The sequence below is a fragment of the Podarcis raffonei genome, chromosome 8, assembly GCF_027172205.1.
Source record: "Podarcis raffonei isolate rPodRaf1 chromosome 8, rPodRaf1.pri, whole genome shotgun sequence".
Lineage (NCBI taxonomy): Eukaryota > Metazoa > Chordata > Lepidosauria > Squamata > Lacertidae > Podarcis > Podarcis raffonei.
Genome location: NC_070609.1, coordinates 5,119,539 through 5,134,824, shown reverse-complemented (window position 1 = coordinate 5,134,824; position 15,286 = coordinate 5,119,539). Strand labels below are relative to the sequence as shown.

Here is a 15,286-nt window from a genome sequence, read left to right as displayed (position 1 = left end):
TTCTCTGCAAAATGGAACTTCACGCTCAATGCATGCCTTAAGTCGCTCATCAGAAGGGGTTCCTGGGGGTCATCTAGTCCAACCCCCCGGCGGTGCTGACATTGGAGTGCTTCAGAATCAGCAGATCTAATGGGAAAGCAACACCTGGAGACCTGCACCCGTCGTTGCAGTGCATGCCTCGTGATCTCTATTGCGCCATCGTAGGATTATTGCCCAACCTTAGAAGGGGCGAGAGGGGGGTTTCTGGAGGGCTGGACCAGGACCTGGCAGACCATGGTTCGAATCCCGGGTTCGAATCCCAGCCAATGACTGCCTTCTCTTGGCCTGACCTGCCCTGCAGGGGGGTTGTTGTGGGAGGGAAGGGTTGCAGGAGGAGGAGGAGGAAGAGCCACAGAGGCCCAATTGGCTCTCGGAGGAGGACGCAGATATGCGAAGCAGCCCAAAAGCTGCACCCAAATAATAATAATAATAATAATAAATAATAATAATAATAATAATAATAATAATAATAATAATAATAATAATAATAATTTATTATTTATACCCCGCCCATCTGGCTGGGTTTCCTCAGCCACTCTGGGCGGCTTCCAACAAAACACTAAAATACAATAAGCTATTAAACGTTAAAAGCTTCCCTAAACAAAAGCAAGCCGCGCTTCCCTCCGGCCGCCAGGGGCCGCTGGCGAGCAACCTCGAGCCCCTCTAGGAGAGGCGGGCGGGCGAGGCTTCCGGTCTCTGTGGCCTCCCGGGCCGGAAGCGAGCGCGAGGAGGGCGGGAGGGAGAGAGACTTCCTCCGCCGGTCGCCCAGGAGCCGAGAGGAGCCTCCGAGGCCGGTGAGGGAGGGGAGGGGGAGGGACCCCCCCACTCACGACCCCCCCACGGAGGGGCGCGAGGTCAGGAGACTTCTCCCCCCCCCACTCCCCGAGAGTGAAGCTGCGCCCGTTGCAGTTCTCCCCGTCCCGTGAGTGGGGGGGGGGCAGAGAGGGGCCTGGGAGAGGCCTTCCCCTCGCCGGACCCTCAAGAAGCGCAGTCCGGCCGAGGAGCCAGAAAGGGGGCGTCTTCCATGGGGAGGGGGGAGAAGAAGAATCATCATCTCGGCCCCCCCGGGCTTTCTTGAAAGGGCCCCGAGGAGACCCCCGTGGGGCGGGGGGCTCCCCTGTCAAACTGCCTCTTTCCCCGGCCCCTGACTCTCCTGCGCCCCCGTCTCCCCCTTCGACTCCCTGGGGCTGAGGTCCCTTCTCTCCCCCCCGCCCCAATAATATATTTGTTTAGGGAACTTTTTTAATGTTTGATTTTTTATTGTGCTTTTAATTATTTTCTGTTGGGAGCTGCCCAGAGTGACTGGGGAAACCCAGACAGATGGGCGGGGTATAAATAAAATTATTATTATTATTATGCGGAAGACAGGAGTGCCTGCCTGGCATGCTCTGGTCCATGGGGTCACAAAGAGTCGACTAAATGACTAAGCAACTAAACAACAACAACTGTTATTATTATTATTTGAGGAGGGTGCCCTGCCCCAGTTGATGGGCATCGCCATTCAAATAGTATGGGTGAGCCTCGCCGTGCCATCAGTTGTGCAGGGAGGGGCTGACCTGTCCCTCCCCCAATATTTTCTTCACGTTGGCACCCCTGGCAGCAGGGCACCGGTGTGGGTCCAAGGCGGCTGTCCTGGGTGTGTGTTGCTGCTGCCTATTCTGGCTTCTTGAGTCCTGCCCTTGGAATGCCACTGGGCGGCCTCAGCGGCTTAACTTGGGGTGTTGCCTTCCCTGCAGGTCTCCTCCGGCTGACCGGGCGTCACGGCCCTTGGCTTGGCACCATGGTGTCTGTCATGATGGGTAAGTTGGCCTGACACCCCCCCCTTTAACCCCGGTATGTCTTCTTTGGAAGGGAGCCAGAGCAAAGCCAAACGAAAGAAGGGCTTGAGGGAGGGAGGGAGGGAGGGAGGGAGGGAGGGAAGGGAAGGGGTAGCGGCAGAAACAGGGCAGCCAGATCCAAGAGCCTCTCCCTTTGTTCTGTGCAAGGCGCCTGGCTGAACCCCAGATGGGTGGCAGCAGCTGCAAATGTGAAGAATGCGAGTCTGAGGCCAGCTGGGAAGAGGCGCTGGAGTGACGGCTTGGGGGCTGAGACAGAGACCAGGGAGATAAGGGCACAAGAATAGCCTGATGTATCAGGACAGTGGATCTTTGGTCCAGCGCCCTGTTTTCACAGCGGCCGACCAGATGCCTATTCTGGGAATCCTACAAACAGGATCCACACACAAGAGCACTTTCTCCCCTCTTGTCGCTTTGCTCAGGTGCTGGTTGCTTCTGACATAATCTTCTCTGTCTTTCAGCAACGTCAGAGTGGATTCAGTTCTTCAAAGAAGCTGGGATCCCCCCGGGGCCTGCTGTCAACTACGCCGTCATGTTTGTGGATAATAGGTGAGGCTGTTGAGAGATGGAGCCTCTGTGGAACATTTTGCTGTTTTCTTTCATGTGCTTCTGCTGCAGTCTGGGAGAGTGGGACTTCAGGAGCTCACGTGCAAGGGCATCTGTGATCCCTAGAAAGTGTCTCATCGATCCCACTGTAGGGGAGACCTGCCAGCCCTGCTTTCCATATAATGTGGGGTGGGAGGTGGGGATCTGTGTTCAGTGGCAGATGCTAAAGCCACCAGCTGCTTTTTTAAACCTGCCAGCAGACGCGGTCCAAACAAAGGAGTTACATGACTGAAAGGATCCGTTTGTGGGAGTGTGGTTTAGGTCAGGAACGTTGCATCGGCCTGACGTATTGGCTTGTTTAAATCTTAAAATACCAAATGGCATGCATTATGTGGCCCAAGATTATTTTTCAAATGTTTACCTCTCTGAGAAAAACAAAACAATATATCCTTTGTTTCTTGGAACAAAGGCCAAGTATTTTTAATTCTACTTGCGGTACCACACCCTACAGAATACCACAGGGCAGTGACCCTCGTATGGGCTTTTCCTCCTATTGCCCTCATGTTACGGAATGCCTTTCTGTCTCCCATATGTGAAGCAGCAACATCTGTTCCTTCAGGCTTTCCCCCTCAGATTTCCCTTAAGATTGGACCCTGCTTTCACTTGTTTAAATTCCCCGAAATTAAAATTAGAAAAAAAGTATAAGACCGGGGATAATAGGTGTTGGAAGTGTAAATCCAAAGAAGGCAGTTTCTATCATATGTGGTGGAAGTGTGAAGAAATAAAAAAAAAATTGGGAAGCCATATACAATGAATTGAAAAAGATACTTAAATACCCCTTTGTTAAAAAACCCGAAGCCTTCCTCCTAGGTATGATCGGAGACGAGATTAAAAAAGAAGACTACATAATGTTTCAATATGCAACTGTAGCTGCTAGGATTCTACTAGCACAAAATTGGAAAACCCCTAATATCCCGACCGTTAAAGATTGGCAAATTAAACTATTTGAATACTTAGAATTGGCAAAAATGACGCAGAATATCAGACAGCAAAAAGATACAAAGTTTAATGACGATTGGACCAAATTTATAACATATATGGAAACAAATTCTAGAAATCTAAAAATCACAGTAGGTTTAACATAATTGTTGCGATGCATAGATGATATAAAATGAAAACTGCAGAATGGAATTACAATCTTATATAATCCAAAACCGAGATGGAGGGAAGTCAATTTGTGTGTTTCTTTTTTGGTCCGTTTAGGTTTTCTATTGTTTGTTTTTGTTTTTGTTTTCTTTTTTCCTTTTTTTATGTACGGTTGTTTTGTTTTTCTGTTTGCTTATGAAAATTAATAAAAAGAATTAAAAAAAAAGTGGAACGCCTTCCCTCAGGAAAAAAATAAATTCCCCGAATTTTATAAATCTATGTATGGGTGAGTAGCATTGGAGCAAATGGATATCTGAAATGTCATTATTTCTGAAGCCTTGTGAAAAAAGGCAGATGGCCAGCTCCCCATTGCAGTGGGGAGCTTTTCTGTCCATTCCTTCAGTGGTGGCTGGAGGAGTTTCCTTGTGCCAGGCTGTTGCACACCCTGTTCGCAGTGTGCTTGTAGATTGCACAGTTGGGGTATGGTACATGACTCACCACCACAGACCTTGTCCCCTGCAGGATCCAGAAGAACATGCTGATGGACCTCAACAAGGAGATCATGAACGAGCTGGGCATCACCATCGTCGGAGATATCATTGCCATCCTCAAACATGCCAAAGTTGTGTACAGGCAGGTGGGTTCTCCCAGGAAGCGGCTAATAATTTCTCCCACATGCTTTGCATTAAATGGCTGTGATATTGGCTTCTAGCTGGCTGGTAACCCTCTGGCATTCTGGGTGGGATCTTTGGATGTACAACAGTGTTTGAAATTCGCCAGGTGCCAGGCGCATTTTGCACCTGGTTATTGGCCACTTGCACCCAAGTGAAGATGCCCGGGTCCCAGGATGGTGCCTGGTGTCTCCACCACCTGGAGGCGCATGTCTGGGGATCCTTGGATCTGGACTGTTTTCACACACTAGCACAGGGGTCGGCAAAGTTTGTGGCTTGGGCCGGTTCACGGTCCTGCAGACACTGCAGTGAGCCGGAGTGTGTGTGCACGCACACATGCATGTGGAAACGCTGTTTCCGGCACGGAAGCCGGCCAGTGTTGCGGAAGGCGGTCCCCGCTCTACTTTGCGCTGGTTAAGCACGGTGCACGGGAGCCGACTGGGTAGGCGGTGGGTGTCCATGGGCCAGTTAAACGACCCCCATATGGGCCTTAGGTTGCCTACCCCTGCACTAGCAGCACATCCTGTAGATTTCTATCCATTATATTTTATTTGCACAATCTAAACGAGTTTTGGAAACCAAAATGTCGTATGGAAAAATACGACTTTTGAGCCACCTGGCCCCTAAAATGGCAACTTGGCATTCTGTTTTAGCAACTGTAGCCCTGGTTTAAGGAGCCATTTGGCACCTAGCTTGTGTATCTGAGTTTCTAACGTTGGTCTACAAGGTTTTTTTTGGTGGAGTGGGATCCAGCAATAAAACTTCAACCTAGAAGGCTATGATTGCAAGCTAGGGGGCTGTCATGAGCAACCAGCGATTGTGTGGGCTACACAATAGCCTTTGCCCAGTGCAGGGGAGAACCCTAGAATTGTAGAGTTGGAAAGGACCCTGAGGGTCATCCAGTCCAACCCCTTGCAGTGCAGAGATCACAGCTCTAGTATCCCTGACAGGTGGACATCGTTCCACTGTCACACAGCTCTTGCCATCAGGGGATGTGCAAGGATTTCAGGGCTCTTTGCTGATATCTCTCAGAAAGTGAAGCAAAGCAAAATTATTATTATTATTATTATTATTATTATTATTATTATTATTATTAGGACCTGAGCTGCCCAGTGGAGCATTCAGAGAATGATAAAAGTCCTTCTTAAGGGCCTGGAAGCCCCATAATACCCTGCATGACTCCCAGGCCAGATCTGTAGGTGAAGATCTGCAGCGCTCCACTCCTCTCCTTGCTCCCGCATCCAGGAGTTAAAACATCTGGTGTGATGTATATCTCAGACCTGAATAGCTTTCCTCTTCCTTCTACCTTCCTGCAAAGGGGTTCCTTTTTTTTGCGAGGGGCATGCCTGAACCTGGTGCATTTGTGGGGAGACCGTGCCTTTGCTAGGGGAACCATCTCCACCTGGCCCTCACTAATGCATTGTGGTGTTCCCTCTGTCCCTAGGAAATGTGCAAGGCTGCTACAGAATCGGTGGCTTCCAGCCAGCCCACCCTGCAGTCTGAACTCCGTCGGAATGCCAACAGCGGTGAGTAACACAAGTGGCTGGCTGCAGATGGAGGAGGCAGCCAGGCTCTCCATCTCTCCGCTCTCGGTCTCTGTCTGTCTCCCTCCTCCCTCTCCCTGCCAAGGCCCCTGCTCTTCTCACTGTGTGAAGTTGGCTGCTCCTTTCTGACCGCCCCAGGATGCTAATAATGTCTCTTCATATCAAGCAACATCAGCCCCACTGGTCCAGGCAGTGTAGTTCTCCTGGACCTTTCAGTTTCTTCATTGGGTCTTTTGGGTGATGTTGCTCAGGCAGGGCTGGTCCTTCCTTGGATGCCCCTACCTCCATTCTGTGCGGCTGTGTATTTTGATCACGGCTATAGCTGGAAGAAGCTCACTGGCTACCCAGGATCAGACCTTTTGGAGTCAGTGTAGTGTAGTGGTTAAGAGCAGTAGACTCGTAATCTGGTGAACCGGGTTCGCTTCCCCGCTCCTCCACATGCAGCTGCTGGGTGACCTTGGGCCAGTCACACTTTCTGAAGTCTCTCAGCCCCACTCACCTCACAGAGTGTTTGTTGTGGGGGAGGAAGGGAAAGGAGAATTTTAGCCGCTTTGAGACTCCTATGGGTAGTGATAAAGCGGGATATCAAATCCAAACTCCTCTTCTTCTTCATCATCATCTTCTTCTTCTTTTGAGCTACGAAGCTTCCCCTCCCCTTACAGCCAAGCTGCTGTCCTTTTCATGTCGAATAAAAACATTTTTGTTCTTTCGCGTATTTTCAACAGTTAGCTCTTGCAAGTCCTGTTTTCAATTACATGTTGCTGGTTGCTTTAAATATACGTGCATTATGGAAAGGCATGATAATTTTAAAATAAATAAAAATAACAAATTAAATTAAAATTAAAAAAATTAGTTACCCCCTGCTTTTCCCACCCTCATGTGCCACTCTGCTTCTGCTTCACTGCTTCACTGCCTCCTGCTTGCAGCTGAACTGCTCCAGCTGATGGCCTGGCTGCCCTGCAATGACGTCCCATAATATGTCTGGCTGTGGGCATGGGTCTCACTTTGCAGGAAAAGCTCAGGCAGTGGGAGAGGATTCCATGGCCACCCCTTCCAGGCTAAGCAGTTCCATGGAGGAGAAAGCCTTATCTGAGAGCTCCCCAAATACTGTTGCAGGGTGTATCTTTTAAACCACCCCTCTGGCATTCCTGCTATTATTGGGCTCTCATTTGCCCCGTCTACATGGGCACTGGGCAAAAAACCTTTCATATGGTGTTGGCGAGGCAGAAACAGCGGCCAGTTTTAAACCCCTCCTAAAGACACGTCTATTTAAACAGCCATTCCGTATAGCTAAAGCTATGGTTTTCCTAGTAGTGATGTATGGAAGTGAGAGCTGGACCATACGAAGAATTGATCGCCGAAGAATTGATGCTTTTGAATTCTAGTGCTAGAGGAGACTCTTGAGAGTCCCATGGATTGCAAGAAGATCAAATGCATCCATTCTTAAGGAAATCAGCCCTGAGTGCTCACTGGAAGGACAGATCCTGAAGCTGAGGCTCCAATACTTTGGCCACCTCATGAGAAGAGAAGACTCCCTGGAAAAGACCCTGATGTTGGGAAAGATGGAGGGCAGAAGGAGAAGGGGGCGACAGAGGACGAGATAGCTGGACAGTGTTCTCATAGCTACCAGAGTGAGTTTGACCAAACTATGGGAGGCTGTGGAAGACAGGAGTGTCTGGCGTGCTCTGGTTCATGGGGTCACGAAGAGTCGGACATAACTAAACGACTAAACAACAACAACCCGAGCTTATAAGATCCATCGCACAGCTTCATTATTTCATTATTTATTGATATTTATCTGAATGTTTTGTTGAAGGCTTCTCTGCTTTTACTGATGTGTTTCTTTGTGTTTTTGGTTTTAAATGTTGTATATCCCCCCCCCAACTATCTTTCTGTGTTATATGTAAAACCGCTGAAGGATTTTGGCACATAAAGTGGTGTGTAACTTTGATGTTCCTGCAGCTGCCACTCGGATGATTGCAAACAGCTTGAGCCGAGACTCCCCACCTTCCACCCCGGTCCGAAGACCCGACACCAGCACCTCCAAAATCTCCATCACGGTCTCCAATAAAATGGCAGCCAAGAATGCCAAAGCAGGTAGGTTTCTTGGAATCTGCAAAATTGAAGCCTTTGGGGAAAATGTTGGAGAAAAATCTGTTTCAAAATCCTTCCAGCCCTAGTTCTGCCAGGCATGGCTCTCTGCTCCCCACTAGTGGCCAGATTTTCCCCATGGGTATTGCTGTTGGCTCTGAATGCCCATCCTTGAGTTGCCCAGCCAGAGGCCTCTGGACTCAAGGCAGGCGTGAGCTGGCCTTTCTCCCATCCTCTTCCTGCTGCCACAGCTCTCTGCAGTCCGGAGGCCGAGAACTCCACGCTCCCAGTGAAGCGCCGCCGCGTCACGGCAGAGATGGAAGGGAAGTACATTGTCCACATGCCCAAGGGAACCACCCCCAGGACCAAGAAGATCCTGGAGCAGCAGCAGGCAGCCAAAGGTACCTGGGCCACTTCCCCTGGGGAGCGGGGCTGAAGGCCGGCCAGCTTCCTTTAAAGCTGGGAAATGGGGGCAGGTCCGTGGCCACCTTAACTCATCCGGAGGAGTGCTGTTAATTTTCCATTGCGGTACAAAGGCCCAGCTGGCTTCCACTGTGAGACTGGTGTTGAGTGTCGCTGCTCCCATGCTGCGGAACACGCTTCTGGCAGAGATGCGGCAGGCCCCCTCGCTTTGAACTTTCTGGAATCTCTTGTAGGCTGTTTATAATGGCCAGCCGGCTTTTGCAGTTGCTTAACATTTCCTTGAATGGCCAGCCGTTCACTTTAAGGGATGGCTCTGTACGGCCTTCCAAGGGTTCTTGTTTCTATAGCTTGTGGCCCTGACATTTTCCAAGAGGACAATATATCTGTACTTTGGTGAATGAAATCAAACCCTGCACTTAAAGAGCAAATTCAGAACCAAGGTGAAACGAACATGCTGAGTTAAAGCACAGCCCAAATAAAAGAGGCAAACTTAAGTAGGTTCAGCCAGCAGCCAGAAATTAAATTTGCCCTCCCAGCCGCCAGGCTGCTGCTGCTACTGCTGCCCAGCTGGCCCTTGTTTTTCTTCTGGTGCTTATGCCTGGCTCTTCCTAATTTTGTTTTTGATTGTGACACTTTGCAAAGTCCAGCTTCCTTGTTCCACATGACTGGCGTGCTCTGGCCAGGACTAACACCCCATCACACATACAGGTGCAACCGCTTGCGAGATTGCCACTTGGCAAAGGTTTTGCAGTCTTGGGGTGGGGTGGGGGGGGGAACGCAGGCCTCCGGGGTGCAAAATCATTTCTTATGCACCATGGGCAGTGTTGTCTAACCTGCAGGGGCAAGGACTTCTGGTATGGTGTGGCTTCCAGAGATTGATGCCATCAGGCTGGGGAAAGGAGTATTTGGAAATAGTTTGGGTGCTGCACAGTAGCATTAAAAATATATTATTTAATCTTGTTCACTGCTTCAAAAGCTTTTCTGGGTGAAACACATACTTATGTATGCATTCTATGAAATAAACATTTGGCCCTGTTGCTCCTTTGAAAAGCCATTCTCTCGTTTTAACTCTGCATGGCTTCTTTCCACTGCTACCTTGTTATTGACAGGGCTACAGAGAACCTCCGTGTTTGACCGGCTGGGCGCAGAGACCAGCGTGGATACAACCACAGGAAGCAAGGTGAGAGCAAAAGGGTGGGATCTGCTTGCTCGGGGGACTCTTCTTTTGAAACTTCCCCCGCTCCCCTTGCCTCGGGTCCCACAAAGGGGGGCTGGTTGGCAAGGCAGAGGTTAAACATGTATGGTTGGGGGAGTAGAGGTGGACCTCCACTTCCTGGCCCAGCCAAGGCGTTCAGGGTGGTGCTAGAGCTCTTCTGACGTGGGAGGTGGCACTTTGGTCAGGCGGGGCTGTTACCACGACCCACTAAGGGAGATACAATGAAATTGGAAAAGCAACAATTGCACATCTATTCAAATTCCATCTGAAACTATATAGCTGAATTAATTCAAAACAAAATGGATGAGCTAGATGAGGATACCAGCTTTTCAAAGTCTGGTAGTCGTTTAGCACATTTAGTAACTGCTTCAACTGTTGAGTAATTTCCTCCTGTGATGGACAGCCTTGACAAAGTGATGCCAGTTTCCCAGGGTTTGGTTTAAAGCCACTTAGCAGGAATCTTGGATGCGGGTGGTGCTGTGGGTTAAACCACAGAGCCTAGGACTTGCCGATCAGAAGGTCGGTGGTTCGAATCCCCGCAACGGGGTGAGCTCCCGTTGCTCGGTCCCTGCTCCTGCCAACCTAGCAGTTCGAAAGCACGTCCAAGTGCAAGTAGATAAATAGGTACCGCTCTGGCGGGAAGGTAAACGCCGTTTCTGTGCACTGCTCTGGTTCGCCAGAAGCGGCGTAGTCATGCTGGCCACATGACCCGGAAGCTGTACACCGGCTCCCTCGGCCTATAGAGCGAGATGAGCGCCGCAACCCCAGAGTCGGTCACGACTGGACCTAATGGTCAGGGGTCCCTTTACCTTTAGCAGGAGTCTTAAATCACCGCCTCCAGAGCTCCTCTGCCCCCCCATGCCTCTTAGTGCCCCCCCGGACAATTCCACCAGCCCCCAGGGGGTGCACTGCCCATCTTGGGAGCCATTTGCAGCCCTTTTGCAGAGCCTAGCAAAGGCCCTGAGGGTGGGGCCCCCAGCCGCTCTGCCGTGCTTGCCACCCCCACCCTCACTGAGCCGCTCTGGTGTCTTCGCAGCCCACAGGAGTCTTCAGCCGCCTAGGGGACATGCAGGAGGCCGAGGAGGACAAATCAGTGGAGAGCGACGATGACAGCTCCGTCTTGCAGTACGCCGGGGTGCTGAAGAAATTCTTCAAGCCCTCGAGGCCCAAGGAGAGCGCCAAGGCCGCCGGGGCGACGGTCAAAGCCAAAGCCACCAGCTCTGAGCCCCAGCTGAAGGCCACAGCCACCCCTGCCCTCCAGCGGCTGGGGAGCAAGAGCCTGGCGGAAAGGAAGGAGAAGAAGGCTGAGCCGCCTCCGCTGCAAGGCGGCATGGCCAAGAGACTGGGTAAGCGCCCTCTGCCTGCCGAGGCCCAGGACAGCCAGGTCACCAGCTCCAGGAGCAAGCCGGAGTCCGATTTCCGAGTCACCATCAAGAGAACTTTGGGCAGCGCGAAGGTAAGCAGCACCACGGAGGGCCCCAGCGCCCAGATGGACAACACGGGCACCGTCAGCGTCTTTAAGCGGTTGGGCAGGAAGGCGGTGTGAGCTGGGCCCCCCACCCACCCCGGCGCACCCTTCGCCTGCATGCGTGTGGGAGACCCTCTTTGGACAGCTTGAAGTCGGCGCCCCCTCTCCCCCGTCTGCAACACAAACGGGCTCTTGCGCGGCCTCCGGGCGGAGGACGGCTTCTGTGAAGCTTGGCGTCGGTTCTCCCAGCTGTTTCCACAGGTCTGTGGGGCAGGAGCGGAACTGGGGGGGTCTTGCGTGGCTGCATGGCCCACCTCAAGGCAGCGGCTTGCCAGTGCTGGAGGTGGCACCCACCCAACGGAGCATTGCTGGGGTCGGGGTGAGGGCTCCCAGTGGGCGCGAGAGGTCATGTTGCACTGAACCCTCCTTTCTCTGTCTCTGTTATTTCCCCTCTGCAGGTCCTTGCTCTCTCCTAGGAAGTAGGTGCCTTGAGGGCCCCGTAAGAGCTTGCAAGAGGCAGTAGATCCCTTCCCCACCCCCACCCCACCCTTTCTTTTCCATCTTTTCCAAGCGTTTACCTGCCACTTTCCTGCATCTTAGGAACGGCAACTGAACAGCTGGCCAGAAATTTCCTCTTGCTGGACACTGGGATCGCGCAGTCAGCCAGCGGGGCCCTAGTGCTGAGTTTTGCCTCCTGCCGGGAGGAGGAGGAAAATTCTGGCCGGCTCCTCTTTGGTTTCCATCTCTCCTCTGAGCAGGAGAGGAATTTCTCCTGGCCTGGCTGTGGCATGTGAGACGAGGTTCTTGTGGGGGCAGGAGATGGTTTCATGTGTCAAGAGTCCCAAACTGGGCTGGCTCTCCTGCCCAAGCGTCCTGAAGCAGCGCTGCTCAGCTGGGAAAGGGGAAGAGAGGGCCAGGTCTCCTTTCCAGAGTCAGGCCTCGTTGAGCCAAATCAGATGCACGATCTGGACCCTGGCTAAATCTGAAGTCAGACTCCGGTGAGAATTGCAGTGGGCTTGGTTTTCCCATGCTCTGCTTCTCCATCAACCCCGATGGGCACCCGCATTGCTGTGTTGGATGGAGGGCGGCATCCAGGGCAGCCATATGCTGCCTCACCTGCCCTGCAGCTTCCTTGTGAGCCTGGTTCCCCCTTTCAGAGGCTTCTGCCCTACAGCAGCAGGAGGGGCACTGATGCCAGGCCTGTTTTGCGCAGAGAGGTGGTGGTATGCAAGCCGCCTGCCATCTCTCTCTCCTCTGGGCTTCTGTTCCTCTTGGTCTCTGCCAGAACCCCACATCCGAGTTTCATAGGCTGCTGCCCACGCCAGCTGGCCTCCCCACAATATATATTTGGAAAATGAAAACAGGCCATTGCGATGTGGTACGCCCGAGAGCCTTGGGCAAGGGCAGTAGAGATGGAAATGCTTGAGGGGCCCTCCTGGACGGAGGGTGACCTGCGACGTAGCCCAGGCCACTCTTGCATTTGACCGAAAACTCTGTATCCCAGCATGCACTGCCAGTTGGAGTATCCCTTATGTTGGCTTCTGATTGGCACGGAACCCAGAGACGCTTCCTGTGCTCTGAGGTGCCTTCTGTGTCCCCAGCTGCCCTAGAGAGAATTATGTGACCTGCACGATTTAGGGGATGCGGTGCTCCCCCATGTTAATCAGATAAGGCAGCAGCTGTGTGGGATTTCTAATGGTTTAAATGAATTCTTATTGATTAAATTAGGGAGGGGGGCTAGAAGAGCTGTGGTGTAATGGTTGATAGTTTTTTGTTTTTTTAAAAAAGACCTTTTTTTGTAAACATGAGTTAATGTGCAATTTGGATGTATCCTTGCATTCGGCTGTCAGTTGCCCAAAAGTGCAGGAGGGAGGGCGGCAAGGTTCTCAGTGCTGCTGTCAGAGCCTGTCAGGTGTGTTCCTGCACTCCCCACACCCCACCACCCAGGTAGGGGGAATAAAGGAATGTTCTCTTGCAATAAAATGAGTCTCTTCTTAGCTTGCTTCAGCTGCAGCATCTCTTTGGCAAGCCCCCTCACAAAGGGGACACATAGAGACACATAAGAAGAGCCTGTTGGATCAGCCCACAGGGGCAAATCTCATCCAACATCCAGTGGTTTTCCTGCTGGAAGTCTTGCCACTGGGGTGTTTGTGTGTGTACACACACTGAGAGGTCTTGCAGGAGAGGCCTTTGGCCTGTATTTCCAGCTATGCACAGGGAAAGCGGAGGCCGTAATCAGTGGAGAGATATTGCTTGTTCTGATATTATCTTTATTTTTTTATTCAATTCATACCAATTAAAAATTGCCTGATTGTTAAAAGAAATGAATCCTCAAAGCAGCTTACAAAAAGAATAAAACAATAAAATGGTCAGTAAAACTTCAGTAGGAGAGTAAGCAAGCACAAAGCATTAGGGTTGGGAGGAATGACCCTGTCGGATACAGCCTCCTTTCTTTTTGTGGGAAGACCTATCTTTCTTGCAGGGACGCGGGTGGTGCTGTGGTTAAACCACAGAGCCTAGGACTTGCCAATCAGAAGGTCGGCGGTTCGAATCCCCGTGACGGGGTGAGCTCCTGTTGCTCGGTCCCTGCTCCTGCCAACCTAGCAGTTCGAAAGCACGTCAAAGTGCAAGTAGATAAATAGGTATCACTCCGGCAGGAAGGTAAATGGCGTTTCTGTGCGCTGCTCTGGTTTGCCAGAAGCGGCTTAGTCATGCTGGCCACACGACCCGGAAGCTGTACGCCGGCTCCCTCAGCCAATAAAGCGAGATGAGCGCTGCAACCCCAGAGTCGGCCACGACTGGACCTAATGGTCATAGGTCCCTTTACCTTTATCTTTCTTGCGGAATCATTCCTCGCCTGCCTCCTCCTCAGGCCTCAAGTACAAAAATTACAAGTAGGAAAGAAGGGAAGGTAATAAGACACCCCCCGGTGGCATTTAGAAGAGGCTGTGAGTCCATGGTTGTAGGGACACAGCAGTATTATGAAGAACAGGGGAAGCCTGTCCTGTTTCGCCCCCTGAGACGACCAGGGAATGCACAGCCTCCTGCCTGCCTCCCTCCCAACATCCAGAACACCCCCATCTCCCTGAAATGGGTGTTGTGGTGGAAGCAGTGAGGAGAGCAGCCCTCTGCTGGTTACGCTGCTGCTGCCGTCTTAAAGCGGCTGTTTCACGCCGCCAGCTGTGCTGGAGAGGCAGCCCCCTTGCTGAAGAGTCAGCCAGGCTTGGTATGGTCACCTACACAATGGGAATATAAGAGCTTAGGAATAGCCTGCTGGATCAGGCCAAAGGACTCCCATCTAGTCCAGCATCCTGTTCTCACAGTGGCCAGCCATATGCCTGTCATGGGAAGCTCACAGACGACCTGAGCACAAGAGCCCTGTCATCGCCTGTGGCTTCCAGCAACTGGAATTCAGAAGCAATTGAGGCCCTTCTCTAGGTGGCCTTGAGCTCCCTGGAAGCCAGCTGGGATAGGTACACAACACACCCCTTTCTCCATGTGTCCCCAAATACTTATAGTGCTTATTGGGCTAGCTAGGCAGAGCTGTAGCCTTGTTCTGCATGCAGAAATATCCTAGTTTCGGTCACGGCATCTCTGGTTAAAACTAAGGCAACGGAGAAAGACCCTCTCTGAGTCCATGGAAACTGACTTCCCATCAGAGTGGATGGCACAGGTTAGGTGGGCGGGTGTTCTGACTGCCAAAGGCAGCTTCTTAAGTGGGTTTGCAGAGTCCATCCCTTGCAACAAGCGTGTGGAGTTGAACAGAACTGGGTGGGCAAAAACGACTTCCCTGCAGTTTTGCTATGTCTATAAAGAAGGCTGATCGCCGAAGAATTGATGCTTTTGAATTCTGGTGCTGGAGGAGACTCTTGAGAGTCCCATGGACTGCAAGAAGATCAAATCTCCATTCTGAAGGAAATCAGCCCTGAGTGGTCACTGGAAGGACAGATCCTGAAGCTGAGGCTCCAAGACTTTGGCCACCTCATGAGAAGAGAAGACTCCCTGGAAAAGACCCTGATGTTGGGAAAGATGGAGGGCACAAGGAGAAGGGGACGGCGGAGGACAAGATGGTTGGATAGTGTTCTCGAAGCTACAATCATGAGTTTGACCAAACTGTGGGAGGCAGTGGAAGACAGGAGTGCCTGGCGTGCTCTGGTCCATGGGGTCACGAAGAGTCGGACACGACTAAACAATAAAAACAAAAAACCCCTGCATAAAATGGGGTGAATGACCTGCCTGCCTTCTGAGCTTGTGGCAGGTGATTGCTCTAGATTTCCCTTGAGTCCCTCTGAAGCTGGGGGTGGGGT

General features: G+C 51.6%; 1 protein-coding gene across 3 annotated transcripts; it reads left to right on the top strand.

Annotated features, from left to right (window-relative positions):
• The first annotated feature begins 734 nt into the window (after positions 1-734).
• Positions 735-11,901, top strand: C8H19orf47 (chromosome 8 C19orf47 homolog). Of its 3 annotated transcripts, XM_053397703.1 has the most exons (10): positions 735-833; positions 1,776-1,838; positions 2,336-2,423; positions 4,089-4,203; positions 5,682-5,763; positions 7,744-7,878; positions 8,124-8,273; positions 9,405-9,475; positions 10,548-10,967; positions 11,438-11,900. In XM_053397703.1, exons 2-10 carry the CDS (start codon positions 1,820-1,822, stop codon positions 11,453-11,455), a joined length of 1,098 nt encoding a protein of 365 aa, XP_053253678.1. In that variant the 5' UTR covers positions 735-833; positions 1,776-1,819; the 3' UTR covers positions 11,456-11,900. The 3 variants fall into 3 exon arrangements, with proteins under 3 accessions (XP_053253678.1, XP_053253677.1, XP_053253679.1); XM_053397702.1 differs by having other exon boundaries at positions 10,548-11,901; XM_053397704.1 differs by lacking the exon at positions 8,124-8,273 and having other exon boundaries at positions 10,548-11,901.
• Positions 11,902-15,286: the final 3,385 nt, after the last annotated feature.